Source organism: Drosophila sechellia, chromosome 2R (assembly GCF_004382195.2).
Source record: "Drosophila sechellia strain sech25 chromosome 2R, ASM438219v1, whole genome shotgun sequence".
Taxonomy (NCBI): domain Eukaryota; kingdom Metazoa; phylum Arthropoda; class Insecta; order Diptera; family Drosophilidae; genus Drosophila; species Drosophila sechellia.
In genome coordinates, this window is record NC_045950.1 from 17,698,100 (window position 1) to 17,722,736 (window position 24,637).

General features: G+C 48.2%; 13 protein-coding genes across 17 annotated transcripts; 8 read left to right on the forward strand and 5 right to left on the reverse strand.

Annotated features, from left to right (window-relative positions):
* Positions 1 to 1,422: 1,422 nt before the first annotated feature.
* Positions 1,423 to 1,919, forward strand: LOC116800511. The gene has a single exon (XM_032715918.1). The coding sequence runs from the start codon at positions 1,443 to 1,445 to the stop codon at positions 1,899 to 1,901; it is 459 nt and encodes a 152-aa protein (XP_032571809.1). The 5' UTR covers positions 1,423 to 1,442; the 3' UTR covers positions 1,902 to 1,919.
* LOC116800512 lies at positions 1,752 to 2,603 on the forward strand. The gene is made up of 2 exons (XM_032715919.1): positions 1,752 to 2,064; positions 2,118 to 2,603. The coding sequence occupies exon 2, from the start codon at positions 2,126 to 2,128 to the stop codon at positions 2,579 to 2,581; it is 456 nt and encodes a 151-aa protein (XP_032571810.1). The 5' UTR covers positions 1,752 to 2,064; positions 2,118 to 2,125; the 3' UTR covers positions 2,582 to 2,603.
* A 229-nt stretch (positions 2,604 to 2,832) lies between these two features.
* On the forward strand, positions 2,833 to 3,568 carry LOC116800510. The gene has a single exon (XM_032715917.1). It carries the CDS (start codon positions 2,857 to 2,859, stop codon positions 3,463 to 3,465), a length of 609 nt encoding a protein of 202 aa, XP_032571808.1. The 5' UTR covers positions 2,833 to 2,856; the 3' UTR covers positions 3,466 to 3,568.
* Positions 3,569 to 3,620: 52 nt separating this feature from the next.
* Positions 3,621 to 4,499, forward strand: LOC6615414. Its single transcript, XM_032715916.1, has one exon. It carries the CDS (start codon positions 3,782 to 3,784, stop codon positions 4,406 to 4,408), a length of 627 nt encoding a protein of 208 aa, XP_032571807.1. The 5' UTR covers positions 3,621 to 3,781; the 3' UTR covers positions 4,409 to 4,499.
* On the reverse strand, positions 4,422 to 5,931 carry LOC6615415 (GPI mannosyltransferase 1). Its single transcript, XM_002039761.2, has one exon. It carries the CDS (start codon positions 5,913 to 5,915, stop codon positions 4,515 to 4,517), a length of 1,401 nt encoding a protein of 466 aa, XP_002039797.1. The 5' UTR covers positions 5,916 to 5,931; the 3' UTR covers positions 4,422 to 4,514.
* Positions 5,902 to 6,156, reverse strand: LOC6615416. The gene has a single exon (XM_002039762.2). The coding sequence runs from the start codon at positions 6,133 to 6,135 to the stop codon at positions 5,938 to 5,940; it is 198 nt and encodes a 65-aa protein (XP_002039798.1). The 5' UTR covers positions 6,136 to 6,156; the 3' UTR covers positions 5,902 to 5,937.
* On the reverse strand, positions 6,123 to 6,407 carry LOC6615417. The gene has a single exon (XM_032715921.1). It carries the CDS (start codon positions 6,396 to 6,398, stop codon positions 6,144 to 6,146), a length of 255 nt encoding a protein of 84 aa, XP_032571812.1. The 5' UTR covers positions 6,399 to 6,407; the 3' UTR covers positions 6,123 to 6,143.
* On the reverse strand, positions 6,315 to 6,880 carry LOC116800514 (cx9C motif-containing protein 4). The gene is made up of 3 exons (XM_032715922.1): positions 6,686 to 6,880; positions 6,468 to 6,624; positions 6,315 to 6,407 (listed from the first exon to the last, which is right to left on the reverse strand). Exons 1-3 carry the CDS (start codon positions 6,747 to 6,749, stop codon positions 6,398 to 6,400), a joined length of 231 nt encoding a protein of 76 aa, XP_032571813.1. The 5' UTR covers positions 6,750 to 6,880; the 3' UTR covers positions 6,315 to 6,397.
* Positions 6,881 to 7,078: 198 nt separating this feature from the next.
* On the forward strand, positions 7,079 to 8,532 carry LOC6615418 (dr1-associated corepressor). The gene is made up of 2 exons (XM_002039764.2): positions 7,079 to 7,242; positions 7,449 to 8,532. Exons 1-2 carry the CDS (start codon positions 7,201 to 7,203, stop codon positions 8,415 to 8,417), a joined length of 1,011 nt encoding a protein of 336 aa, XP_002039800.1. The 5' UTR covers positions 7,079 to 7,200; the 3' UTR covers positions 8,418 to 8,532.
* A 61-nt stretch (positions 8,533 to 8,593) lies between these two features.
* On the forward strand, positions 8,594 to 9,719 carry LOC6615419. Its single transcript, XM_002039765.2, has one exon. It carries the CDS (start codon positions 8,662 to 8,664, stop codon positions 9,208 to 9,210), a length of 549 nt encoding a protein of 182 aa, XP_002039801.1. The 5' UTR covers positions 8,594 to 8,661; the 3' UTR covers positions 9,211 to 9,719.
* A 3,634-nt stretch (positions 9,720 to 13,353) lies between these two features.
* Positions 13,354 to 21,935, forward strand: LOC6615420 (protein stum). Of its 5 annotated transcripts, none has more exons than XM_032716156.1 (9): positions 13,354 to 14,299; positions 14,358 to 14,825; positions 14,893 to 17,483; positions 17,543 to 18,098; positions 20,317 to 20,961; positions 21,019 to 21,124; positions 21,187 to 21,313; positions 21,376 to 21,570; positions 21,633 to 21,935. In XM_032716156.1, the coding sequence occupies exons 1-9, from the start codon at positions 13,488 to 13,490 to the stop codon at positions 21,743 to 21,745; spliced, it is 5,613 nt and encodes a 1,870-aa protein (XP_032572047.1). In that variant the 5' UTR covers positions 13,354 to 13,487; the 3' UTR covers positions 21,746 to 21,935. The 5 variants fall into 5 exon arrangements, with proteins under 5 accessions (XP_032572047.1, XP_032572048.1, XP_032572050.1 ...); XM_032716157.1 differs by having other exon boundaries at positions 20,320 to 20,961; XM_032716159.1 differs by having other exon boundaries at positions 20,323 to 20,961.
* A 249-nt stretch (positions 21,936 to 22,184) lies between these two features.
* LOC6615421 (eukaryotic translation initiation factor 3 subunit K) lies at positions 22,185 to 23,082 on the forward strand. Its single transcript, XM_002039767.2, has 2 exons — positions 22,185 to 22,331; positions 22,396 to 23,082. Exons 1-2 carry the CDS (start codon positions 22,261 to 22,263, stop codon positions 22,991 to 22,993), a joined length of 669 nt encoding a protein of 222 aa, XP_002039803.1. The 5' UTR covers positions 22,185 to 22,260; the 3' UTR covers positions 22,994 to 23,082.
* Positions 23,073 to 24,517, reverse strand: LOC6615422 (TATA-box-binding protein). Its single transcript, XM_002039768.2, has 2 exons — positions 23,547 to 24,517; positions 23,073 to 23,483 (listed from the first exon to the last, which is right to left on the reverse strand). The coding sequence occupies exons 1-2, from the start codon at positions 24,324 to 24,326 to the stop codon at positions 23,205 to 23,207; spliced, it is 1,059 nt and encodes a 352-aa protein (XP_002039804.1). The 5' UTR covers positions 24,327 to 24,517; the 3' UTR covers positions 23,073 to 23,204.
* Positions 24,518 to 24,637: the final 120 nt, after the last annotated feature.

The window sequence follows — 24,637 nt, forward strand, 5'->3', positions numbered from 1 at the left end:
GACGCTTCACGAGCCTGTTTGTTTACAAACAAAAAAATCTCACCCGTAATTTGCACAATCGCCTTCATTGGCATTCGATCTAATTCACATATGTATATGTTTACTTATATGCATATAGTACATCCCGAATGCTTCCGATTCTCGATCTTGGCATTATCTGCGATCGTTCCAAGCTGAGTTGCCAGTTCAAGTGGCCAGCTCAGTCGGTTGGGAAGCCTGGAGCTGAGCAGAGCCCGGCCAAGTCAAGCATATGTATCTAGATCGCCAGCTGGATAAACACGCTATCATCTAAACAGTTGGCCCAATGTTTACACGTGCGGGGAAAGCACCGCAGCTATGGGGCTACAAATGAAAGGGGTGTATTGCCGAGAAGGTCTTTTTTATTATTTTCAAGGTGCATTCACTGTTGACAAATCAATTATCTATTGCGGAAAATTATAAAATGATTTATTTGCCAGATCGCCGTTTTGGGCCAGTAAACGGGGACTTTTCTGCAGCTATCTCAAGTTTGCTCGTCAAGCAAAAGCAAGTTCAAGAAAAGCAACAATCGCATAAAGTCTTGTTCGGTGCGAAGGTGTTATAACGCCAAATCGTGTGTATTATCAGATATGCCACGGCGCAGTTACAGCACACACAAATGGAGAAATTGTGCGAGCCCAGAAAAAAACCCCCCGATCACAACCCATAACCCATCAAAACTGTTACCACCTGCAGCCACTATCTAGCACGCGTCTAATACCGGTACTAAAGCCCCACCGACAAAAAAATCACCGATGCCAGATGTTTTATCTTTCATTAAGATCGAGGCGTTGCTTTGTTGTTTTTCATGTTCTGGATCGAAATAAGTGAATGTTATATGTATGTACTCGTTCTGGCAGATACTTTAAACTTTTTGATGATGGGGCTTTAAGGGCATTAAGATTGCATATGTGTCAGATAACAAGATAATGCATTTATTATCAATGTCAAATAATTAAATTACCCAATGCAATTATAAACAAATTCATATCATAACTATTAGTTCGTATAGTAAATATATAAAAGAGCTAATAGAGCTAGTAAATGTGAAAAATTAAACGGTGGGCAGAACTCGTGATCTATTTAACACCTAAAACTTGTTCAGATGACCTTGAAGTGAAATTTTTAGGGACATAGAAACAGAGTCCAGCGAAATTATATTAATAAATGTATCTAAAAGAAAATAAATGAAGTAGATATAGATTTTAAGTACACTCTTAAGAACCACCCTAACATATGTTATTAACCATTCACACAGATTGTTATAAACAAAAAGAACCCATCTCTATTTAAGCTTTAATGAAGTGAGCTTTTCTGGGGCCTTATTTCATAAGTAAGCAAATATAAAGCGCTCCCATAACAAAATCATACTTTAATATAGTGTGTACCACACTCGCCAATCGGTAGTAAAAATATTAATAATTATGAATAATAATACGAATGTTTTGACTATTGGCACCGAGAGCACTGGAGATATAGAAAGCACAAAAACACGTAAAGAGTACTCTGTGTCTGATTTGGAGAAGCACTTGCAGAAAATTCTACTCAATGGGGGCAAACCATTAACAAATGTTTGTGATGAAGAATCAGTCAGATCATTTTCGGCGAAAGAAATCAAGAAGAACGGATACTACTACGAGTTCGGTCCGTCTGATAAGATAAATGGCTGGATGATAAGCGGACCTGCTTTTGATGCCAAGGGCATTCTGGGACGATTAAAGAAGGTGATCGGGAAGGAGTACTGGATATCCGACAACGTTGCTAAGTATCCAAAGGATTCGAGGAACTTCATAATCGAAACCGTTTTCAGCACTATGGATGAAGAAAGCTCAGATATTTACTCGTATTTGTGTTATCTAAATGAAAACACTAAGAGGAGGTGAACCTAATAACATCGTTTATTTGCCATTCGCCGTTGTTTATAAACAAAATCAGCCCATCACTAATTTAGAGCTTTTGAGGGAACTTTTACCCGAAATGATTTCATTAGTAAATAAATAAAAGAACTGCACACAACACAGACGGTCATCATTAATACTAAACCAGGTGAGCTGAAAAAGTTTCAAGCTAGGATATTCCACTTACTTAGTATCTTTCAGAACCAAAAATGACGTCAACAACAAACCTTTTAAGTATTGGAAATGACACCGAGGAACTATATAACAAGTTGCAGAAAACAAGCAACCCGAAAGCATATTTTGAGTTCGAGTTTGAGAACCACATGCGGAAATTACTACTCAATGGCAAAAAACCCAAGGAGCTGGATGAAAAGTCCATCCAAATCGGAAGATTTGTCGCCGCTGAGATAACGAGAAATGGCAAGCAGTACTACGAGTTCGGTCCTGACAGATACGAAACTGGAGTAATCGTCAGTGTATGCTCATTTGTGCCCAATGACATGGTCTTCCGCGTGAAAAATAAGATTGCCAAAGAACACTGGGTTAACGAAAATGTAATTCAATGCAAAAAGAATTCAATGTGCAACATACAGAGTATCGTATGCGAATGCTATCAGGAAGAGTGCAATGATATCTACCAATATTTGTGTTATCTTAACAAGTAAAATAAACTAATATAAACATATAGATTTAAAGTCTCATATAAAATATTCTAGTTAGTTTTAAGTAATGGGAGTGAGACCGAGGAACTATCAGTCATTTGAAGAAAATAACTTACACCAAGGTTCACCCTAATTTCAAAATATACGTTATTTTTACCATTCACGGGCAGATATAAAAATAAAGGTGCCTAATGCTAAGCTTTTCATATTTCAACAATACAACTATCGGTTCATTTGAGAAAGATAGTTTGAATTCTGTGTAAAATACTAATAGAGCTATGGAAAAGGAAGTTCAACAAAAAAGTTCGAGTAATTGTAAAACTTGCCAAGCACGTGTGCTTAACATTTCCGGAAAAGTGGAGTCAAGCCAAAGCGTTTCCTGTCTTGAAAATAAAATTCTATCGGTTCCTGATCTGCCAGTAATAAGCCCAAAATCATTTCCGATTATAATGGGTAGAATACCATTGAGATCTAATTGCCCGCCGGAACCCGTAACAAAAGTGAATCTAACCGACTTTGAGCAGAATCTGTGCTTCTTGTGCATGGAGAAACCATCGTTGGGAAAGCGAGTGTATCACATGTTCGTCACAAATGAAATGGATATAGAAAAGGACTATCTGAAGGTGCGAAAAACCTACAAGAAAAGAAAGGACATCGTAATCGTGGACCAGCTAACACTTTACACACTTTGTGCGCGATCGTTGTACCACAGAGTTCAGAATAAGTTGACCGATGTCAAGTGGAATAAGCACCGAAATGTTTTTGAGATGAAAAAGATTGGGCTAAAGGACAATTTGAACCTTTGGAACAAGTTGTATGCGCTGGAAAACGAAGAGAGGGCAAAGCTATTTAACTATACTAAGTTCCTAAGCGCAACGAACAGCTAAACATATTTGTTTTCATATCACTTTTACTTTAAATGATATTATTCAATTTAAAAATTTGTCAAATAAAGTTATATGCATCAGATGGTCCACCCTAATCAAAAAACATATGATTGCCATTCTCTGGAAAACTTTCATTATCGAGCTCACCACTAATTCTGTGCTTTGCTTGTGAACTTTTGTGTTGTGAAATAGCAGAGTATTTCGATACTTTACAAAACAATTCATCTATTTAACGGGTGGTTTTTGACCAACGCAACTCAGTATTGGCATATAAACATTAAAGGGGAGACATTACAAAATTCTAAAATTTATAACCATGGAAGCTGAAGCTCAAGAATGTAGTGCACCTGTATCTGTAAACAAAAGTGATTCATCAGCGCCACCGGTGCTCAATATATCCGGAAGGGTCAAGTCAGAGTGGAATGCACCCCGCATTAGGGGAAAAAAGAAGCCCCCGGCTGTCTTGGACGCACCCAAAGTGAATCCGAACACATTTCCAGCGATATTGAGCAGGATTCTACTGAACACCGATGCTCCACCTGTAGCTCCACCGAAGTTTAATCCAGCCGACGGCACACAGTACCTTTGCTTCCTGTGCCTCGAGAAGCCGGAGAGTCGAAAGCGCGTCTATCACATGTTCATCACGACTGAAAAGAAGCTGGCAAGCGACTACGACCACACCAGGAAGCTGTACGAGAATCGCAAGGAGTACATATATACCAATAATATATCCGTGGAAACAGTCTGTGCACGAGCACTGTACCGCCGGGTTCAAAAGAAGTTCACGGACGTACAGTGGAACAAGCTGGGCAACGTTTTTGAGACTGACATGGCCGGACGCAGTGATGTCTGGGGTATATCTGATCGAGTTTTCGCTTTGCGTATCGAGGAGCACGAAAGACTATTTAATTACATCAAGTTTCTGAGCTCAACGAAGAGCTAACAATTACATTCGATTTTAAGTGCCACTACCAATTGTGATATCTTGTGTTTATTTTTTATATTAAATCTCTGCTTTGCACACACTTAAAGTATGGCGGATTGTTTGATTACAGTAACTTTCTGTAGCTTATCTTAAATTGTGTGAACCCGTAATGACTCAACAGCTGCTCCAAAATGTATCCGTTGGTGACAAAGAATACGGCTCCTTGCAGTCCAATCCAGTAGAAGGTGTTCCATGTGTGAAACTCCAGCAAATAGGCCGGCAGCAACCACAGCGCCTGGGCAAGCAGCCAGAGGAATAGGAGACCGAAGCACCTTCTCCACGACAGCATCTTGAAGTTGTTCAAACAGAGCGGCAGAATGGCCAAGTACCAAATGAAGTACTGAGAGGTTACCACCGAATTATAGGTGACGATGACAAAGGCCACGGCAAAGATGCAGAATGGCAGCGTCTGGCGGAACTGACCGAAGCTCAAGCTTAAGTAGAGGATGAGCAGGAACTGCGGAGCCAGCACTAGAGTCTTCAGGATCGCAGAAGGCTCCGCCACACTTGACGCACTGCCCAGGTACTGTAGAAGGAACTGCAGCGAGAAGTTGTGTCGCGGGTCCTTGCGTACAAAGTGGTACAGGTAGGCTTCGTATATGTATTCCCAACCGTACATTGTGTAGAAGGTCCAAGTGAAGGCCACTAGGCTGATCAATGTTCCACTTATCAGGCACAGTTGTTGCTTGTTGGGCCGCAGGATTTGGCACAGGAAGTCGAGGGGAGTTTGTGTCAGCCGCGTTGATAGCGATAAATAGTATGCCAAACTGAATAACAACGGATACAAACGGAGGTGAATGACTAGACCGTGAGCCAAGCCCGCTCCGAATATAAGCCAGTAACTCCTGGCGACATTGTGCTCAGATTTTAACAGCAGGTATATAGTTAGTATCACGAAAAAGCTCGAGAAGCAGTCGCCGCTTCCACGTGTGGATATTACAGCCGTCAGCGGATTGTAAAGCCAAAAGCAAGCAGAGGCGCGGGCCAAGTTCTCTGGATGACTTCGCTCATCCAGGGCATCCAGCGATTGGTCCGAATCCCGTGGCCTGTTGAACTTGCTGAGCAGGTGCTGTACGGTCTTCTGGTACTGGCTCTTGATTTCCATGTGCACCAGACGGTAAATAAGTGTGGCGATAAGCAGATCGAACGTCGCATACAGTAGCTTACCCCACGCCGGATGAAGCAGGATGTTTAAGGTCTGCAGATATGCCATGATTGGGCTATATCGGTAAGTGTGCCTGGCGAAGGGTGTGTCCCCAGCCAAAACTTGACGGGCTCCATCAGTCACCACCTTGTAGTCTATATCCGTGTAGGGCACGGCTGACTGACTGTCGTGTATTTGTCCGTAGCAGATTAAACCTATTCGCAGCAGAGCGGATATTAGGAGATGGGTCTGAAAACTCGTGTAAAGGATGCGGCGACCCAGTCGTTGCCATCCGGTGGTCGTAGCCTTTGTTTGAGTCATTGTGTTTATTGTTTACGTTTGTCTAGAGCTTGGTCTTCATTTCCAAAGCAGTCTTGCGGATGCAGCTTAGGAACTCCTTGAACTCGGTGTCGCAGATTTTGTGCTGCACGTTCAGATCACGCGACACGCAAACCGCATACGCAGTGGCTTTGTCCGCGCACTTGCTCAGCAGTACTGGATAGTTGCGGATTCTTTGGTTGGCTTTGCGCACCGATTCCATGCCTCAGCTCAGCGCTTGTGAGGCGGCACTTTGGTCTCCGGCGGCGGCAGAGGATCGGCGATAAAGCAGTCAAACAGGGGCTTGGAGAAGAAAACCAGCAGTGAGCCTGTGATGAAGGAGATCTGGAACAGGCGTGGATTTCGCTGAATCCACGAGCGTTTGGGCAGCACAGCGGTTCGCCTGCGCTGATTCGCCTGCTGTTGCTCCTTTTGGTCTAGCAAGTCTTGAATTTCCTTCGGAGGCCTATACTGCGGTGTGGACATTATTTTTTCCTGCAAAATTGGTAAGTTGGTTATAGTGTATATGAAATAGAGAAGTTGGCTAGAACTCACGACTTGCCGATTGGGTTCTTTTCCTTGGATGCGTCTGGTAGATAAGTCTTCTCCAGATCGATTCCACTGCAGCAAAGTGATTCCTTATGCCACTTCAAACAACACTGGCGCATTGCCTCAAGGACATCCAAGCACTTGTCCTCCTGGTAGTGATTCTCTGTAACCGAGTGCAAGTCAGCTTACATAACCATGAAAATGGAGTCACCGGCGGTGCTTACTGGTCAGACAGGCTTGTATGCGGCAGGCGTTCGGTTTGCAGGGATCCTTGCGCGTGTCAGACATGTAATCCTGCCCAGAATTTCAACGATTTTAAATCGCTCTTGCAATATGTGAAAAATACTTGACAGTGTGCTGCTGCTGTTTCTTCTTCTTGGCCGTTCTAGTCATTCACAGTGCACGAAAAATGTTGCCAGACTGCGAGACGGTCAGCTGTGTAGAAGGTCTGGAAACCTAATACATAAATGCAAAAAAAAAAAAAATAAAAATAAACAATTACATATATAACAACAAAAAGAAATAACATCTCTTATAATTTACAGAAATTTGTACTCTTTGAAATTTGTATCTTAGTACCTTCTGCTTCCCTGTGAATACCCCGCCTGCTGCGAGAGCAACTGCCATTCACCGATCGACGCCGACAGTTGGGCACCAAGGAACTGTTCTTGTGTGAAAAACACACACACATTTGTTTTATTTCGCTAGGACTCCTGACGATTACTTCACAAATCGGAAAATGCCATCGAAAAAGAAAAAATACAACGCACGCTTTCCGGCGGTAAGTGGAAACCCCTGTTTGGCGGCAGGAAGGCCCCAGACATTTGGCGGCCGTGAACCCCGAAGATGGGTTATCAGTTTTCGTGCATGTGTACATACATATGTACATACACGCCTCGCATAATCAGAGGCTCAAAAAAGTAAAAGAGAAACCAACCCGGTGCGAGATTATAATGTTTCCAAACCATTACCATATACTCCATGCAGGGGCGCATAAAGAAGATCATGCAAAGCGACGAGGAAATCGGGAAGGTGGCCCAGGCCGTGCCTGTTATCATCTCGCGCACGCTGGAGCTCTTCGTGGAGTCGCTGCTGACCAAGACGCTGCGCATCACGAATGCGCGCAACGCCAAGACGCTATCGCCATCGCACATGAGGCAGTGCATCGTGACCGAGAAACGCTTTGACTTCCTCAAGGAGCTGGTCCGCAACATACCCGACATCAGTGTGGCCGAGGAGGCCGCCTACAACGAGGACGATGTGTTACGCAGCTCGCCAGAGGATCAGTATCCAGATTCAGACACGCCATATGATCTTAGCCTGCCATCGACGTCAATGCGCTCGCAGGCGAACGGCACAACTGCCTACATGCGCTCCATGAGTCTGAACAACGGAGCCGGATCGGGCGGAGGTGCCGCCGCCACCAAGCGTCAGTTTCAGTCGCAGCACTCCACCCAGCAAACTCCCACCACCAGCACCACCCTGCCCGCTAAACTGGCCCGGTCCGAGTCCACGCCGGCCTACACGCCACGCGGCAGGCCCCCCAATCACCTCAAAAAACAGTCGATGCAGCTCGATACTGCCATACCCGCCCCGATCTGCAACTACGAACTCAACAAGCCCATTGTCAAGATCGACTACAGCCACGTGCAGATGCAGATGCCGACGGCGAACCTGTGCACACCGGACGCCTCGGATTCTGGGTCAGGATCGGGCGCCGGATCTGGGGCTTTTAACTTCGACATAGCTGCTCCGGTTATCAATATCGATCTGACGAATATCGTGGCCGATGGAGCAGCTGGCAGTAGATTACCAGCGGCCACGCCGGGGGACAACAACAATGTGAACCAAATGGCTGGAAAGAGCAGCGCTCCCATCATTCCAAAGGCCACCGCGGCATCAGCGACCCCCACTGAAACCGTTTTCGAATTAGACGAAGACTATGACAATATTTGATTAGGATCTATGTGAATGCGCTTTTAAATTATTGATACATTAATATGTACTCTAGGTCTAAGAAATCACAATAACATTTTTTGCAAAATAAAGACCATGCTGGATTTTAAGCTGACGCAATGTGGAGTAATTTTAATAGAGAAAGAAGAATTGGTACATTCAAGCAGATAATTGGCATACCAGATTAAATCAGTTTATCTCTGAATTAGATGTATGTACTAAACAAGCTCAACAATTATTCAAAATGTTTGCATTCATAGATACCATAGAAAAGCCGCCTCTGGGCGGCCGAAAGTCATTTATGCCCATCCCAGAGGCCAAGTTAGTTGACGATGTCGTCAGCTACATCGCCAAACCAGAGTTCCATTCGACTGTCCAAGCGGCATTGAAGCTGCAACGCTTTTTCTATGTGCAATACAGCGAACTGGCTGCCAAGTTGGAGACTGACCTCACAGCAGTGTTAACCCGTTTGGAAGCTGCCAAGAATAATTTGGAACTGCTGAGGAGGTTCATGGACAATCCTGACAAGGAAGTTCAGAGCCTCATTCAAATCGCGCAGGGAGTATTCAGATGGGTGAGCATACCGCCAGTGGAAAGGGTTACCCTTCAAGTATGCGCATCTCTGCAAATGGAATTCAAGCTGTCCGAAGCGGAGGAGTTCATCAAAAAGAACATCACCAGCCTGGTGAAGCAGCAACTGCAGCATGAGCACGATATCGACTATCTGCAGGATCAGGTGAACACGGTTGAGATGAACCTAGCCGTTTTGTATAAGCATGGAGTGGAGAATTAGAAGCATCCCATCCTTAAAATTTCTAGTATCTTGTAGTTGCTTATAAAAACATTCGTTCTAAATAAGTCTTTATTATGAATGCCTTAATTTCCAACTTGGAGTTCCCCACAAATACATTCATTACCATTACATTATTAGCAGCCCGTTAAAGAGGTCAGAGTATCGGACCGCAGGATCCCAGACTGTGCCCTACAAAATGTGACCTTTATTACCGTGCTTGGGTATTTACAAGCCTATACACATCATAATAATTATGACTTAATTTCGCCAGGGAGCACCGCTTAGTCATTGTGTAATCCTCGGTCACAGCCAATTACAATTGAATGCCTTTCAATCCCATGCCCAAGCCTTCGTCCAGCTGTTCCCCCAGCCCTCCAGCCATATTCGCACACGCAATCTGCCAGCCACAATTGATATTAATTTGTGCCCGATGTGGGTCAAGCCATGATGTAGACTCCATTCCCTCCCAAGGATACCAAATTATATGGCAAAAGGACAAAAATGGCGAGCAGATGAGCCACGTATCGCGTGGGAAAATCTTATTGCAACCGAATAAAATTACCCAGCCGCTCCCAGTGAGCAAAGGTGCAGTTGTGAATTATATGAATTTTCATCCATGGGCTTGGCACCCTAGATTAGGGTCAGCACTACTCCCGAATTTTGATTAGCCAAGCCCAAAGCCGAGATTAGATTGCTGCGCTCTCTCAGCCAGATCACGTGAATCCGCTGAAGAACTTGGGCTGGGCTAATCGAAGCCCCCTCAATTGGGGAAATCAGATCTGCATCTGCACACCTGCATTCGTGGACTCCACGCTGTCCACCTGTCTTGAGTCATGCCGAAAAAAAGGAGGTTGGAAACAATAAAAACAACTTGCGGCGCGCCGCCAGTGCCAAGTTTTCATGTCCAAGGCGTATTTATGTCAACCGGAAGTAGGTTTACTGACCCACGTATACCCGTGTGGCTGGCCAAACGTGGACTTCGGCTTTCTTCGGTGGTTTCTTCACCTAAACCCGACTGGTCAGTTGCCGTGGAGCTCCACGGCGCAGGACGATGTATAAGAAGGTATTTGCCCACGGCGGATTAGTTTTTCTACGAACGGCGAGTGCAGTGCATCGGATCGATGCAAATGCGCGTTGAATTTCTTGGGTATTCAGTTTTTTATTTCAAAATCTCCTATTTTTTTATGACATAAACTCTACAAGTAACGGTGTATTAAAAATTAAACCAAACTACCTAAGAGTGTGCCTGAAATCGAATGGAAATCGTCGGATATATCGCAAACATTAAAAACTTCAAACTCGGTTGTGTAGTGAAAAAGCCCAAAACAATTAACTCGTAGATGTCTCTAGGAATTCCCCGACTTGTGACTCCGTGTGGCTCCACTGGGGGTTCGAGTTGGACCCCACAAGGGGCGGTTTTTGGGGGCTAACACGACATTAGCCAAGGATTTCTCCGGCACTGCCACTTAAAAGTCCCCCGTTCCGAGGTTTTCGTGGCTTTGGTTTGGGTGGTCTGTGTTTGCACACATACCTGTCTTTAGGCGTTATTGCTGCCACTGCCGTTGTTGTCTTGATGTTGCAACAGTGCCCGGCTGGCCAAGGAGTACGTAGCTGCGGGCCAAGTGTTGTTGACTCCCAGCCGCTGCACAAGGCGACGCGGAATTTGTTGCGGTTTTGACCCTATTCCAAAGCCAAGGAAAGTGCAGTGTACTCGCCGAGGGTCTTATACTCAGTCGAGTGCAGGAAAAGCGGCCTTCTGCCGAAGCCTTTTGCAATATTTATGGGCAGAGACACCTTTCACACAGTGATTAAGTGATCCTAATTTTTGGGCGTCGCATAACTTTTAGAGCATTTTTTTAAAACATGGATACTAAGGGGACATTCTAGGGAATTAAATATTCAAATAATGCTAGTTTTCAATTCGTAATGCAAATTCTTATTGCTTCCAAAGCTTTAAAAAAGCTTAAGACCAAGAAACAAGGAAATCTTTAGTTTCTATCCCATGTTCAATATGATTTTTGAGCACTGTAAAGGAAAGTTTTTATTAATACCTATCATTAAGTTCAATCAGAGCTCTTATGTGCAATCTCCAACTGCATAAAACTGAATTAAAGTGAAATGAGCGAAAGTGCTCATAGAAATGCACGCGTGCATTCAATAGATACAAGTGTCATTAAAGTTATGAGGCATCCCGAAAAGTATGAAAACTTAGCTGGCTGAGCTCCCCGGTGGCAGGCAGGGCGGCGTAGAAGTACAAAAGTGTTGGAACATCGCGTGCCACAGACATAACAACAGGTGTCACAGCCTGCCGGGGGAAACTGGGGAAGCAATCAAAAGTTGTCTAAGAGGCAGAAAGAGCTGAGAAAGAAGCACACGTTGCACAGATGAACACAACGACATGCAAACGGCTAATGCAGCCGCCTCGCTAGGCGGCGAAATGCGGAAAACTCGCGGCGAATTGGCGCCCCCGGTCGCCTTTTCTTTTCGGCTTTTCACTTCGCCAGTCTCGATATCTCAGCGGGTCTGCGTGTGCAAACTGTTGGGGCACCGAGTGGGGGCAGGGGGGCATTGTGTGCTGTTTTGGATTTGAAGTGTAGGCAATATTTCTCTTGAAGGCCTCCATTTTGCTCACTTAACGCTGGTCGGCCATCAGTTTAAGTTAGGCAGCGGCCACGTTTCGTCGCGTTTCCATTATTTGTTGCGGCTTTTCAGCAAATACATTCTATTTCCGCATTAGACTAAACTTAAAACCCAAATGTAAATTATATAATGCGCTCCAGGGCCAAAATCACCCAGTGTCAGTCAGTGTGGACGTGGCAGGTATTAAAAGTCGTTATTCAAGTGTGACCGAGCGTTAATGAGATGCATGAAAACTGCGTGTAATGCGGCAGGCGGTTAAAAAACCAATTCGCAAATAGGAAGCTTAAGCCGCCTGGGAGCCGGCCAACTCCCCCAAACGCGTCATGGCCAAAACAAAAAGAAAGGAACGAAAAGGAGCCGGCCAAGTCACTTCCTTTTGGCCCAAAGTGTGTCACCGAAATTCGAGCGGCGGGCCATAAAATGTAGGTTAAATATTAGGCAGAGGAAAATCAATGCGAACAAAGGGCATTCATTCACACCTTTCCTCCGCCCCCCAAAACCTCCATGGGCTACGTCATTTCGCTAAAATATCTGCGTACCCAGCCGCACAGCTCCAATTAAACCATCGCTTACTTCTGGTGATAGGATAGTCTCAGCCCGCTGGCTTCCACATCTGCCGGGTCGTTCGACTTCAAGTGCAGTCACTAATGCGGCAATTTGCAACATGCAACCCCGGTGCAGCCAGCCAAGCCGAAGCCATCCGCCCAAAAGCAAATCCCATCCCCATTCCCCCTCCAGGCCTTTGAGGCCTTCTCATCAAGTTATGCTCTCGTTAGCGCCAAGACAAACGTTTGGGAGTTGGGAGTCCGATTTGGATTCGCAGCCATATAGCATATAGCAGCAGGTGCATGGCATACCATAACGATTCCGATTTCAAATCGGTTGGTTTTGGGGCGGCTTTATCAGCGCCTCACACGCAGCTATTTATAGTTGAATGGGAGTGAAATGGCATTAGAAAATAAAGCCGTGCAGTAATAATTACTCTACTATTTTTGCCACAACCAGTGATGGAAGCGGACGTATCCAGGCAGTTGTACCTAATTACTTTTTTGATTGTACAAAAATTGCTGACGAATTTTAATTACTTTGTTCAAGCCATTAAAAATGTCAAAGAAAATAGGATTTAAAAAAAAAAAAGAAATTACTCTTGTGAATATTTTTAAAAATTCGCCCAGGTAAACAGAGCCAGTACCCTTTTCCATCACTGCGAATTGGCAATGAAACCGGCAGCCCTTCAGTTTCGCTCTCCGGTTTTTGGGACTGCCTACTCCGTGCTCCGTGCTCCGCGTTCCGTTATCCGTTCTCCGCCGGTGAAGGCGTCGCGTGTACGTCTCTCTGACATTGCAAGAGGGCCGGAAGGTCTCGCTGGTCGTCTGTCTGTGGAACCAAGAGATGTGCGCACATGGGTGTTGTGAGTGATTTTTAAATACATTCTGTTGCTTCGATAAATAGCTCCTGGCGTCATTGGTTTTGTGGCACTTAAACTGAGCCGAAGGACGAACGCGGAGTCTCCTGCGTGGAAATCGGCTTCCAACTACTGCAACCACGACTGAATTTCGCAAAAACGCTGCAACAATGGATAGGAAATCATAGTGAATGCATGAGGGCCGGAGATCGGTTAGCACCCATGTCAAGCCATGCAGCAGACCCTCTCGTACTCATCATCATCGCCATCCCCATCCCCGATGCCCATGCCATCAGCCTCAGCCGCACAGCCGTCGCCACCGATCCCTAATCCGACACCGAATCTTAACGTACGTCCAAGTACGAACCCAATACCACGACCCAGATCCACTGGAGGCGAGTCGGGGTTCCAGCCGGCCATCATCCCGGTTGATTATAGCTATCGCACCCACACCACCCGCTCCATTCTCTCCGCCCAATCGATGGCACCCTCCACGTTCGCCTCCAATCAGAGCTTTGTGCGCCAGCCCTCGGAGTCGGATGCCCAGCCGTATAGTAGCCTCTTTGGGGATCCGGTTCCACCGCCTCTTCAGCCGGATGATTACTTCGGAACAGCAGCCTTTGAGACGTTACGAAATGGGTCTGTGGAACTGCCCAGCTCCGAGGAGGATGCGCTGGTGGCCGCCATGGCGCTGAACGCACTTATTCCTGCGGCCAGGGAACGCATCTTTCCGAGTGTGCCGTACTCGAGGACGCCCCGAGGATCCCTCCTGCCGTACCTCCAGCCACCCGACATCCAAATCCTGCCCAACTCGAGCGGTGGCTCCAGTTCAGAGCAACTGGGCTCGCCTAACTATCGGCTCCTGGCTCCTGATGACATTCTGAACAAGCCGGACGTTTATGATTTAGAGAACGAGGTCGAGGAGTACACCGTAGTCGGTCAGAGAATGTCTTTCGATGATGAGGAAGATGAGCCGGCGAGGACTCCCAGCCAAGCGCCCGCCAAGTTGAGTGTGTCCAGCATCACAACGGAGGATCACAGGGGGTGGGTAGTTGAATTCGCTAATCTATAATCCAAACTAATCCTTCGTGTCTCTTTTTAGATTACTCAGTGACTCCTATTCGGGGAGGGATTGGTTCCGTCCGGCGCCACAGCACTTCCCAGAGTTTACACGCATCCCACGATTGCGGCCCAGCTCCAAAATGATTATGTCGATGAAGCAGGATGAAGGACCTCTCTCCCCGCTGGCCACTATGATCCAGGACATGAACAGCTCGAGCAGCGGTGGAGAGGAGCGAGTGGCACCCAACCAGAGCAGGCCCGTTAGCAGGGACGTTGTACTCTCACCGAAACAATATCTGGAGGAACAGTTGGGTCTGGAGAGAGGCAGCCAGAGGCAGTCGCTGGAGGACTACAGAATGCCACCTCCACCGGCCGACCCGCCTCCTTTCCGTAGGACCGACTTGACGGAGCAGGATGACAGCCGGATTGTGGAACCTGAACATAGCTTAAAGCGGGAAATGTCCCCAGTTATCATTAGGGATTCCATACCTATGGGCGGAGATTATAGGTGAGGTCATGCTGCTGACAATATCCATAAAGATATACATATATTCAAGTTTTTCTGTCCCATCTAGAGTTGAGCAACCTCGTCCACACAAAAAGACTGCTTTCACTATACTTTCCACGGGACAGGCAGCTTCTTCTGCTCCTCGGCCTCCGCAACAAGCTCCCACCAGAGGAAGACACGCCTCCATCCAGTCGACATCGACGACTACCTCATCGCCGGCCGGCAGGCCTCAGATCAGTCCTCGACGGAGATCGGTCTTTGGCTCAGAGCCGCGACTGCCTGAGCTGCCCTCCTCGCTGGGTTACACCAGTCAGCTCATCCACCAGACCACGGATGACTCGCCACGGCCATCGGTTCAGTTCAATATGAGTGGACGCCACAGTCGCAGCAAGCTGGCCATTCCGCAGAAGGGCATTCTCCAGCAGCGGGACTCGCTTACCTCCTCCATCGACACCTTCACGCCCCGAGCCCAAATAAGAAGGGGATCCATTGGCAGGGATCCAATCCGCAGCTTGCCCTATGGCCAAAAGATCAAGAGCATGGAAACACTGCCCCTGATAACCGATCCGCATCGCAGCTCCATTCCCCGCCTCCACTACGGATCCACCATGGATCTGAGCAGGCCGGAACCCGCTGTTTTTCCGCCCGGAGCACTGCCGCGACCACTGAAGCCAAATCTGAATCCCACGCGAAGGCAACGCGGTCTGCTGAAGATCATTAACAAGGAGGAGTCGCTCGCCCACAACCCGCCGCGTTCCAACTGGTGCAGTTTGGATGACCTGAGCCGGCCTTCCTTCGATGGCACTCCCAACCAGGCAAGACGTCGCTCCAGCTCCACCTCACCAGAACGTCGCAGCTCCACGCAAACGGTCTCGGATCGAAGAAGTTCCAACCTTAGCAGCGTCACCGCCACCACCTCGGATTTCAGTTTTCGCCGACCCACGCTCTCCACACTGCCAGCAGCTCAGACACTGTCCAGGATGCGTCGGAAATCTGTGCAGGCTCTAAGTCCGAATAGGATACCCAACAGGATTCCCAGCTTTGGACAGCGAAGGCAGTCCATCTATCAGAGGGATCAGGAGCCCAAACCGCTAAGCAGGCACGGAAAGATCGCCAAGCCGAGCACGCTGTCACCCATAATTGGAACACCAAATAAGGACAGCAGTTCGGCCCAGAGTCCAAATCACAGATCCTCGCTGATGGGCGATGCGGCGGATACCCCATCCGAGGTTTCCACGCGGCGGGACTCAGTGTCCCGCATACCGGTTCGCAAAAGTCCAGACTCACGCTCCAGTTCGCCACCCAAAGACTTTGGAATTCCTGCCTCTGGACGAAGCTCGCGGGCTAGCATATCTCGGTCCCCTTCCAGAACCATGAATGCCGGCAGTCGATCTCCTTCCAGATCCATGCATCCCAGCAGAACGTCCTCGAGGGAGAGTGGAAGACCTGGGGACTCGAGGTCCGCATCCAGGGGCCCACCTTCTAGGCCTGGCTCCCGATTGGATCAGATCAGTTCTCGAATGGATCGGCCCAATTCACGCTTGGAAAGATCCGGCTCACGCGCTGAGAGATCTAGTTCTCGGGCGGAGAGGCCTAGTTCCCGTTTGGATGTGTCCAACTCGCGGGGAAACTCACGTGCAAACTCGAGACTGAGCATCAATTCTTCCTCGCTGCGGTCGTCCAGCATTTCACCCGCTACCATAGCCAGGAATAGGAGTATGCGTGCCACAACACACAGTCGCCGAAAGTCCATCTCCCTGAGTCCAGCCAGTGCTATGATGGGTCGCCGGAAATCAATCAGTCCCGATGCCTTTGGCCAAAACCGTAGAGTTTCTAGTCGGGGTAAGCCCGAGCCTCCAGAGATTCTATCTCGAAGGAACTCCCGCTCGCGAATTCCCACCAGATCGACTAAAGTTGCCTCCAAGTCCCCGCCGCCTTCGTCCAAGAAGAGATCTAAGTCGCCGGAGAAGCCCAAAGCCTTGGGAACTACGCCCAAGAGCAACAAAGTTGGAAAAGGGGCAACCACTAAAGGAAGCCCCAAAGCGAAGCCCAAGATCCCTGCAAGTGCCAAACCAAAGACCAAGACGGAATCCTCGCTGAAACCACCAGCGAAGAATGCAAATAAAACTCCTGTAGGTGGTAGACCAACCACAAATGCAAAAAAGCCAGCCAGCAAGGGAACTTCTACAAAGGATGCAAAAGTAGAGAAGGGAAAGGAGACTGGGAAGTCTGTGGCCGCCAAGAGCAATGGTAAAGAAACCGAGTCTTCAATAAAGACCAGTAAATCCCAAGTCACTAAAACTAAACCACCTGGGGGAACCACAGCGGAGGCCAAGAAACCAGCCACCTCAAAAACCCATGGAATAACGTTAGAGAAAGGGGCAAATGGATCCGATCCCGTCGGAGGAATTCCTCCTTTGGCTGCTCAGGTGGGCAATGCAGTCCTGCAGGCGGTGGAAGCGGTTCCAGCGGTTACCAGTGAGGTTACCGTGCCCTCAACGCCAGGAGGTAAAGGTGCTGGGGGAGCCAATATGTCGAAACTGGTGCGAATGAGCTCCAGGATGAGCCTGCTGAGCAACAAGAGCACCAAAGTGCGATCAGATTCTCCTCAAAACCGAAAGGTGGCCACCGTACAGGAACATGCTACGGAGAAAGAAGGTGGGTTTTACAATTGCTTATACGGATCAATTTGACCATCTGCCATCTTTCCCTTCCAGAAACAGTGGGAGCCAGCGCGCAACACATGTCCAATGATGCTGCTGCTATTCTGGAAAAATCGCAGAAAACTCTGGAAAACATTCAAAAGACCGTCACTGAGGCCACCGACGAGATCCACAAGACCATCAGCGAAAATCTCACCGATCTGAAAAGTCTGGAGAACGACCTAGCCGCTGATCCCTCGCCAACGCCCAGTTCGGGTACCACGATGGCCAGGCCGGGTGAATCCGCCTCCCGGACGGGCACAGCAGACGGCAGCATTGCTCCTCAGAGTTCGGGGGAGCTGCCCAAGTCACCCTTTCCACCCACCCAACCCATCGAAGCCTCTGTCGCGGTTTTGCATCCCAATGAAAGCTCCGCCGATCGAATAGCCAGCGTGCCCGAAGTGGAGTGCGAGAGCTCTGATCTTCCAGCGGCTCTAGACGCTTCCGAATCCGAGCTGGTTGGTAATGTTATGCCCACGCCCGAGAGTGGAGCGGACTTCAAAGTGGACGCCAAGAGGCGATCGCCGGACGGACAGGGAGGCTCCACGGCGGGAAGCGGCGGTCTGGCAAAGTGAGTAACCAGGGAGTGGGAATCTGAGGAATGGGAAATCTCTGTGCAGACTTAAAACCACCAATTTTGGTACAGAAGTCAAGGCATATTCCTTAAAACCTTTTACAGAGATGGCTTTTAGATATGAGTTTTCCATGGGTTGCAATGTTGTTGATTCATTTACGTAAGCTTCAGTTAGATCTTAAACTCCGACCTAATTACTTAAAACCCATTAGAAACTTTGCAGTACCAACCTTTGAGAAGTCCTTACATATATGAGCAAAAAAGTATGATATACCTTGCTGTAACCCTTGAGATTGCTTATCGTTCTATCTTTGTCACCAAAGGACCCGCGCAACAAACAACTACTAAACTCCCCATGTTCGCTATGACCATTATGAATATTCATCAGTCAAAGCCCCGTCGAATCTCACCGTTTTCCATTCGGCTAGAACGTGAATGCTTCGACTAGAACTTGACTAGCTAGCTATACTAACATTTTGCCTCGGCCCTAGGGTCACCACATAAAGCACCAGCCAAGGCTTACAGCGCCTGGCCAGCCAATTTACATACAGGAAACGGCGGAGGCGAGGGGCTCGAGCCAGCCAACAACTATGATACATAAAACTTTACAGTGCCCGCCGTGTGGGCAGGAGTTCCGTGCCCTAGACGCTGCTGCTGGCACAGGTCCGTCAAGCCACTCATAAGTGCGTCAATAAATTTCAAAGCGAGAAGGCGCGCGCGGTGGAGTGGGTTGGCCAAGACCCTTGGCCCAGGAGCCACACCATGGGACCGCCTTTGAGGAAATCCGTTCGTCGGCAGGTCGCGAAGTCCTCCCAATCGCCGTCGCAGTCGGCGAAGGTAACGATGTCCTTCACTGCATTGTTTTCCAGCCATGCGAGACCCACAAGAAAGCCCTCTGGCCGACCAGTTACAGTGGGGATTTCCCTGGATCGAAATCAATTTGCGCCATCGGACGAATGTCCACTGGTGGCCAGGCAACACTGTACGGTATAGCGTGCGCGGAAAACAGGGGAAAAGTATTTTCGCAACACGACTTAAGTTTCTTGCCGCAATAACAAATCAGTTCGGGCCGGACAATCGCGCCAACCGCAGCAACTCACTCGCTGGGAAATTCCAGTTCGGAAAGTTGGAAAAGTCCTCGCAAGTCGATGATTTTCACTGCAATTAATACGAAATAAGCATTCAGATAATTTTGCCAATTCGAAATGCTGAACGGAACGCCGAATAACGCGGTCATTTACACGGTGGATCTGGCCCAGGATTCCTTCATCGATGGCGACAAGTACTTCTTTAGGTAATTAGGCACGAGATCCAATTATAACTTATCGCTGCTAGTCATCTGCCAGCGGGTAAATAAACGCACTGACCTTCTGGAGGCATTTGGGGCACTCCGACTCCGACTCCAAGAATGTGCGGAAAACTTGCTCCATTCATTTCGACTGTCTCGCAGTTTTGTTTGAATTTCGACCGGAGCGGGTCAAATAAATTGCCGACCTCCAAATTGCGTTTGGTCGTTGGCTCGTGCACAACGGAATTACTGGCCTGCTTGCTCAGGAACATATATATATATACATATATATATTATATACACGTGAACACCTTTCTTGAGCTGCGGGCATGGACCCATATAGAAATTGTGTAAGCAAAACTCTCGTGACACATTTTGGTGGGCTGGCATACTCGAAATCGACCCGAAAACGAAACTTCATTATGCCCGGATGAAAGTTCAAAAGCCACAGATTTAGCATTACACGCTACTAACTGGCTGCAACTGCATTATTCATAACTTTGAGATACTAGATAAACGCCACATGCGCCATCCGTAGGCCCACGCTAATGGTAATTCACTTCCGAAGGTGATTATTATATTTCACGCCAGCGAAGTGCGGAAGTGATTCAGGACTATCCCGCAAACTTGAACTTTCCAATCATACAGCACTTCCGCCGCCTGGCACTTGGCCAATCCTCGAAGCCATAAAAGCTTATATCCGGTCGCCTGATAGCCAAGGACAATGGGTGGGCAAAGTACTTTACACCAAGTCATAATCGGACTTCAAGAAATTGAAGGACTCTCTCAAATACTTTGATGCTTTAAAAGCAAGAAGGTTTATTAATAATACACATTTGAAGTCCTTGTAGAAACTAACAAGACAGTTTCCTTAATTTAGTGCCTTAATTGTATTTCCCCTTTCCACCCCATTCCCTTTTCAACCAGAAGCAGCAGTCAGGAGTTCCTTGAGGACAAGGATAATGTCAAGAAGGGCGGTCTGTGCGGATGCTGCTCCAAGCTGTTTATGCCCTGCCGCCGATCCCGCTGCTCCCGTTGCTGCCGGCGCCGTGAACGAAACGAATCCGCCGAGGATCAGCCCGTCCTGTGGAGCGGCAACAGCAGTGCCACCACGACCACCAATGTCCAAGTGATTGACGAGACCAAGCCGAAGCGTAAGAAGGTATCGGACTGGCTAAAGTCAAGCTGCTGCCGGAGCTGTCGCAAGAAACCAGCCACCGAGGAGCACGAATCACACCAGGAGGAAGTGTCCAAGCGGACGAAGCAGGTGGCCAACATGAGCACGGGACCAAGGACACGAGGCAAGTGCGGCCTCTGTCTGAGCAAGGTGTTCTGCTGTCGATCGGTGAACAGGGTGGATCCCACCACCGGCGACGAGACGGAGATGAAGCAGTGCTGCTTCTGCATACCATGTCGTCGAGGCAGTCGACCCAACAAGAAGGGCAGCACCGTCTCCTGGCGGGACCAGGACCCCGAGCTGGGCATCAAGCCCACCGAGTCCTCGGTGGTGGAAGGCGCCTCGGAGGCAGCCATGTCAGCGGCAACCGATGCAGGGAATGGCCAAGTTAAGGAGTCAGTCTAGTTTGGAATCACTTTCGAGCTTAGTTGAACTAATTCCACTACTTGTAGGGGCTGCTGCGAGCGCTTCTGGCTGATGCTGCTCTGCTGCCGCAAGAGGAAGCGCCGCGAGTCCAACGCTAGGAGGCAGAGCATCAGGGCGCCGCCACCCAGTGAGGCAAGTGATCCATCAGCTTGATTATATTATAATAGATTTGAAGATCCTTTTTCTGTCATCAGGACACGCGGAAGAAGCTGCACGTGGACCTGGTGGAGTACTCATCCAAGATGAAGGGAGCTATTCCCGTACTGCCGCTGTATCTGGCCTGGTTCTGTGCCTTCTGCAATGTGGTTTTCCCAGGACTAGGTGGGTTGATAAGTGGTTATATCCATGTATCCCTGCTTATGCCTTATGATTCCGTAACCCAGGAACCCTGCTCTCCGGACTCTTTTGCCTCTGCGTGGGCATTCCGCGTTTCTCGCAGTTCGACAGCGCTCGTGCCAGGATCGGATCCTTCATCATCAACATTATCGTGGCCGTGTCGCAGTTCTTCTGCGTGCTCTTCTGCTTCGTGGGATGGGGCTGGTCCATTTGGTGGGGCACCATAATGCTAAGATGTGCAAGTAAGGAACAAGTATCTCGTTTTAAATTGCAGCCACTCATTCCGTTCATGTTGCACTTACAGAGAAATTGAGCAAAATCAAAAAGGTGGAGCGTTTGGAGCTGGAGGAGGAGCAACGCCAGGCGCAACTGGCAGAGGCTGGCAAAAACGGCGTCGCCGAGGCGGACAAGACATAGTCCTCCGAACCCGGATACAACTAAGTTGCTTTTTATACCATTGTGTACATACTTTTGTACAAAACATGTAGATTACACAAGACATGCACTTCCACATGAACTTCCAGGTTAAGCAAAACGGAACAGAACTTCCCTTAAACTTGAGATACATAATTGTATATGTATTAAAATCATTAAACTTCCACTTAAATAAGCGTTTTATTTTTTAAAGATTTCAAAATGTTTGAACAACCCAAGAAGTAAGGTAAGGTGGTTAAATACCCAAAAAAGTGAAATGCGAGCTATTCGAACTTCAAAATAAGCTAGCTTGTAAATTCGAATATTTTCTTCGCGTAACGGAAATTTCGAAATAAAATTCAAGAATGCCCCTTGCAGATTCCCACACAGTGTGACCGCATTCCGTTTGTTTGCATCGGCTAATGCTAGTTCAGTACTGCGGTCACACCGAGTCGTTCTTTATTAAAATAAAAAACACGACGTCAACTTGCGAATTTCATACAAATTAGCCGTAGAAAATGTCGCACCTCGTGAAAATGGAAAACGGCCAGAGCCAGACCATCCAGGAGATGCTGGGCTGTATCGAGCGGTAAGAACTACAAATTCACTGAGTTAGGATGCGTTGTAAAAACATAACCTCGCTTTTTCCGCAGCTACAACCCAGATCATCTGAAAACACTGGAGTCCTATGTGCAGGATCAGGCTAAGAACAACACCTACGACCTGGAGGCCAACTTGGCTGTGCTGAAGCTGTACCAGTTCAACCCGCACATGCTGAACTTCGACATCACGTACACCATTCTGCTGAAGTCGCTGACCAGCCTGCCGCACACGGACTTCGTGATGGCCAAGTGCCTGCTGCTGCCCCAGCAGATGAAGGACGAGAATGTGCAGACAATCATCGACCTCGCCGACATACTGGAGCGGGCGGACTTCACCCTCTTCTGGCAGCGGGCCGAGGTTAACCGCAACATGTTCCGTCACATCGCCGGCTTCCACGATTCCATTCGCAAGTTCGTCTCGCATGTGGTGGGCACCACATTCCAGACTATTCGCAAGGACCTGCTGAAGGAGCTGCTCGGCGGCATTGAGGACTCGACGCTGGAGAGCTGGATCAAGCGCAATGGCTGGAAGAACCAGGGCCAGGGACTAGTCATCGTGGCCATGCAGGACGACAAGATTAAGACGAAGAACATTACGGAGAAGATCGAGTTCGACAATGTGGGCGCCCTGATGGCCCAGTGCCTGTAGGAACCTCATTCGCGTTCATATTCCTTGTCTACATTTTTACGAATAGTAATTAACGGAAAAAATAATAAAAGCCTGTTCGTACAGCTAAATTACTTTGTGGTTTATTCTCGATCGGAGCTGCTCGCCAGGCTGCTCCTACTCATATGATCAGACTTCCAGAACTACCGACCTTAACACGTACACGTACAGAACTAATAAAGCGCTATCCTATTTATGACTGCTTCTTGAACTTCTTTAGAATGGGGAATATCTTGTCGAAGGCATCGTAGATCTCCTGCCGCACCTTTGCTCCAGTGAGTACCACCTTTCCGGACACGAAGATGAGGAGCACGATACGAGGTCGCACCATACGATAGATTAAGCCGGGAAATAGCTCAGGTTCGTAGCTGCTGAAGTTGCAATGGGTCAGCACCAGGCCTTCCAAGCGTATGGGGAACTTGACATCGCAGGAGCCGACCATGTTTTGAATCTTAAAGTCGAGGAACTTTGCCTGCAAGGGAGAAAGTGTGAGAGATTCGTCCGGAAGAGATAGGAATTGTAAAAATTGTCTTACAGGAAAACCGAGCTTTTGGATGATGCGCGCATACTTTCTCGCTGCCAGTCTGGAGGAGTCCTCACTCTTTGCCCCCGTGCACACCATCTTGCCGGAGCTGAAGATCAGGGCGGTGGTCCGGGGCTCTCGGATTCGCATAATCACAGCCGCAAATCGCTTAGGATTGTACTCGGCGTTTCTCGCATGCAATGCTATTTTCTTGAGGTCCAGTTTACAGCACAGATTAACCGTGGACACGATGTTCTGAAGTTGAGGCACAATACCGGGATCAGCGGAACCTGGTGTGGCTGGTGTCATTGGCGTGGAGGGGCCCATCGTCTGGTGGATGTTGCTCAGGGCATCTCCGCCACCTCCGGCCCCCGAACCGCCCACACTCCGCTCACTCATGGGCATCATGTGGGCCATCATGCTCTGCGGCGTCTGCGGCTGCATCATGGACTGCGGAGTGCTCCCACCGCCGCCGGGCGCCTGACTCTGGAGCTGCTGCTGCTGCTGTTGCTGATAGGAGGCCGATGGCTGGTAACTCTGCATCTGTTTGTGCGCCAGCGGGAGCGATGGTTCGTGGCCAAAGAGACCGGATCCCCCACTGGCGTCCGACTGCTGTTGTTGCTGCTGGTGCTGCACGGAACTGGAACCGGGTGCCGGCATCAACGAATCCGCCTGCGATACAGCCGGAGGATGGTACACAGGATTGGCCACTATCTGCTGGTCCGCTTCCATCTGGTGGAGCGGCGTTCCGATGCTCGGAATCGAGTAGTTGGGGCTTAGCATTTGGTCCATCTTGCAGATGGTTTATTGTGGACTCCGGTTAATTAAGGGTGACTCAATTCAAGACTGCTGAACGGGCTCAACTTTCGGTTTTAATTGCATGCCCACGAAGCGGGAAATGAATATAATAATAATAATAATAATGTAATGCAACCGCGTTCGTCGTTGTACCTGTGGCTCGTTTTGTGAGAATGGCAAAGTCAGCGCTGCATTTTGCCGCAACTATCGATGGCTGGCTGAGCCTTACGTTTTTCGTTACGTTTTAAGCATTTAAGTAATTCATTGGAAATTTGAATGAACATAATTATTACAATAATTAACTT

Excerpts from the sequence above, each read along its gene's own strand:
- LOC116800511 (XM_032715918.1), top strand. The coding sequence starts at position 1,443 with ATGAATAATAATACGAATGTTTTGACTATTGGCACCGAGAGCACTGGA.
- LOC116800512 (XM_032715919.1), top strand. The coding sequence starts at position 2,126 with ATGACGTCAACAACAAACCTTTTAAGTATTGGAAATGACACCGAGGAA.
- LOC116800510 (XM_032715917.1), top strand. The coding sequence starts at position 2,857 with ATGGAAAAGGAAGTTCAACAAAAAAGTTCGAGTAATTGTAAAACTTGC.
- LOC6615414 (XM_032715916.1), top strand. The coding sequence starts at position 3,782 with ATGGAAGCTGAAGCTCAAGAATGTAGTGCACCTGTATCTGTAAACAAA.
- LOC6615415 (XM_002039761.2), bottom strand. The coding sequence starts at position 5,915 with ATGACTCAAACAAAGGCTACGACCACCGGATGGCAACGACTGGGTCGC.
- LOC6615416 (XM_002039762.2), bottom strand. The coding sequence starts at position 6,135 with ATGGAATCGGTGCGCAAAGCCAACCAAAGAATCCGCAACTATCCAGTA.
- LOC6615417 (XM_032715921.1), bottom strand. The coding sequence starts at position 6,398 with ATGTCCACACCGCAGTATAGGCCTCCGAAGGAAATTCAAGACTTGCTA.
- LOC116800514 (XM_032715922.1), bottom strand. The coding sequence starts at position 6,749 with ATGTCTGACACGCGCAAGGATCCCTGCAAACCGAACGCCTGCCGCATA. Across the intron at positions 6,625-6,685 it reads CATACAAGCCTGTCTGACCA|AGAATCACTACCAGGAGGAC; the intron begins GTAAGCACCGCC and ends ACTCGGTTACAG.
- LOC6615418 (XM_002039764.2), top strand. The coding sequence starts at position 7,201 with ATGCCATCGAAAAAGAAAAAATACAACGCACGCTTTCCGGCG. Across the intron at positions 7,243-7,448 it reads ACAACGCACGCTTTCCGGCG|GGGCGCATAAAGAAGATCAT; the intron begins GTAAGTGGAAAC and ends TACTCCATGCAG.
- LOC6615419 (XM_002039765.2), top strand. The coding sequence starts at position 8,662 with ATGTTTGCATTCATAGATACCATAGAAAAGCCGCCTCTGGGCGGCCGA.
- LOC6615420 (XM_032716156.1), top strand. The coding sequence starts at position 13,488 with ATGCAGCAGACCCTCTCGTACTCATCATCATCGCCATCCCCATCCCCG. Across the intron at positions 18,099-20,316 it reads GGAAGCGGCGGTCTGGCAAA|AAGCAGCAGTCAGGAGTTCC; the intron begins GTGAGTAACCAG and ends CTTTTCAACCAG. Across the intron at positions 21,125-21,186 it reads GGGCGCCGCCACCCAGTGAG|GACACGCGGAAGAAGCTGCA; the intron begins GCAAGTGATCCA and ends TTCTGTCATCAG.
- LOC6615421 (XM_002039767.2), top strand. The coding sequence starts at position 22,261 with ATGTCGCACCTCGTGAAAATGGAAAACGGCCAGAGCCAGACCATCCAG. Across the intron at positions 22,332-22,395 it reads ATGCTGGGCTGTATCGAGCG|CTACAACCCAGATCATCTGA; the intron begins GTAAGAACTACA and ends CTTTTTCCGCAG.
- LOC6615422 (XM_002039768.2), bottom strand. The coding sequence starts at position 24,326 with ATGGACCAAATGCTAAGCCCCAACTACTCGATTCCGAGCATCGGAACG. Across the intron at positions 23,484-23,546 it reads TCCAAAAGCTCGGTTTTCCT|GCAAAGTTCCTCGACTTTAA; the intron begins GTAAGACAATTT and ends TCTCCCTTGCAG.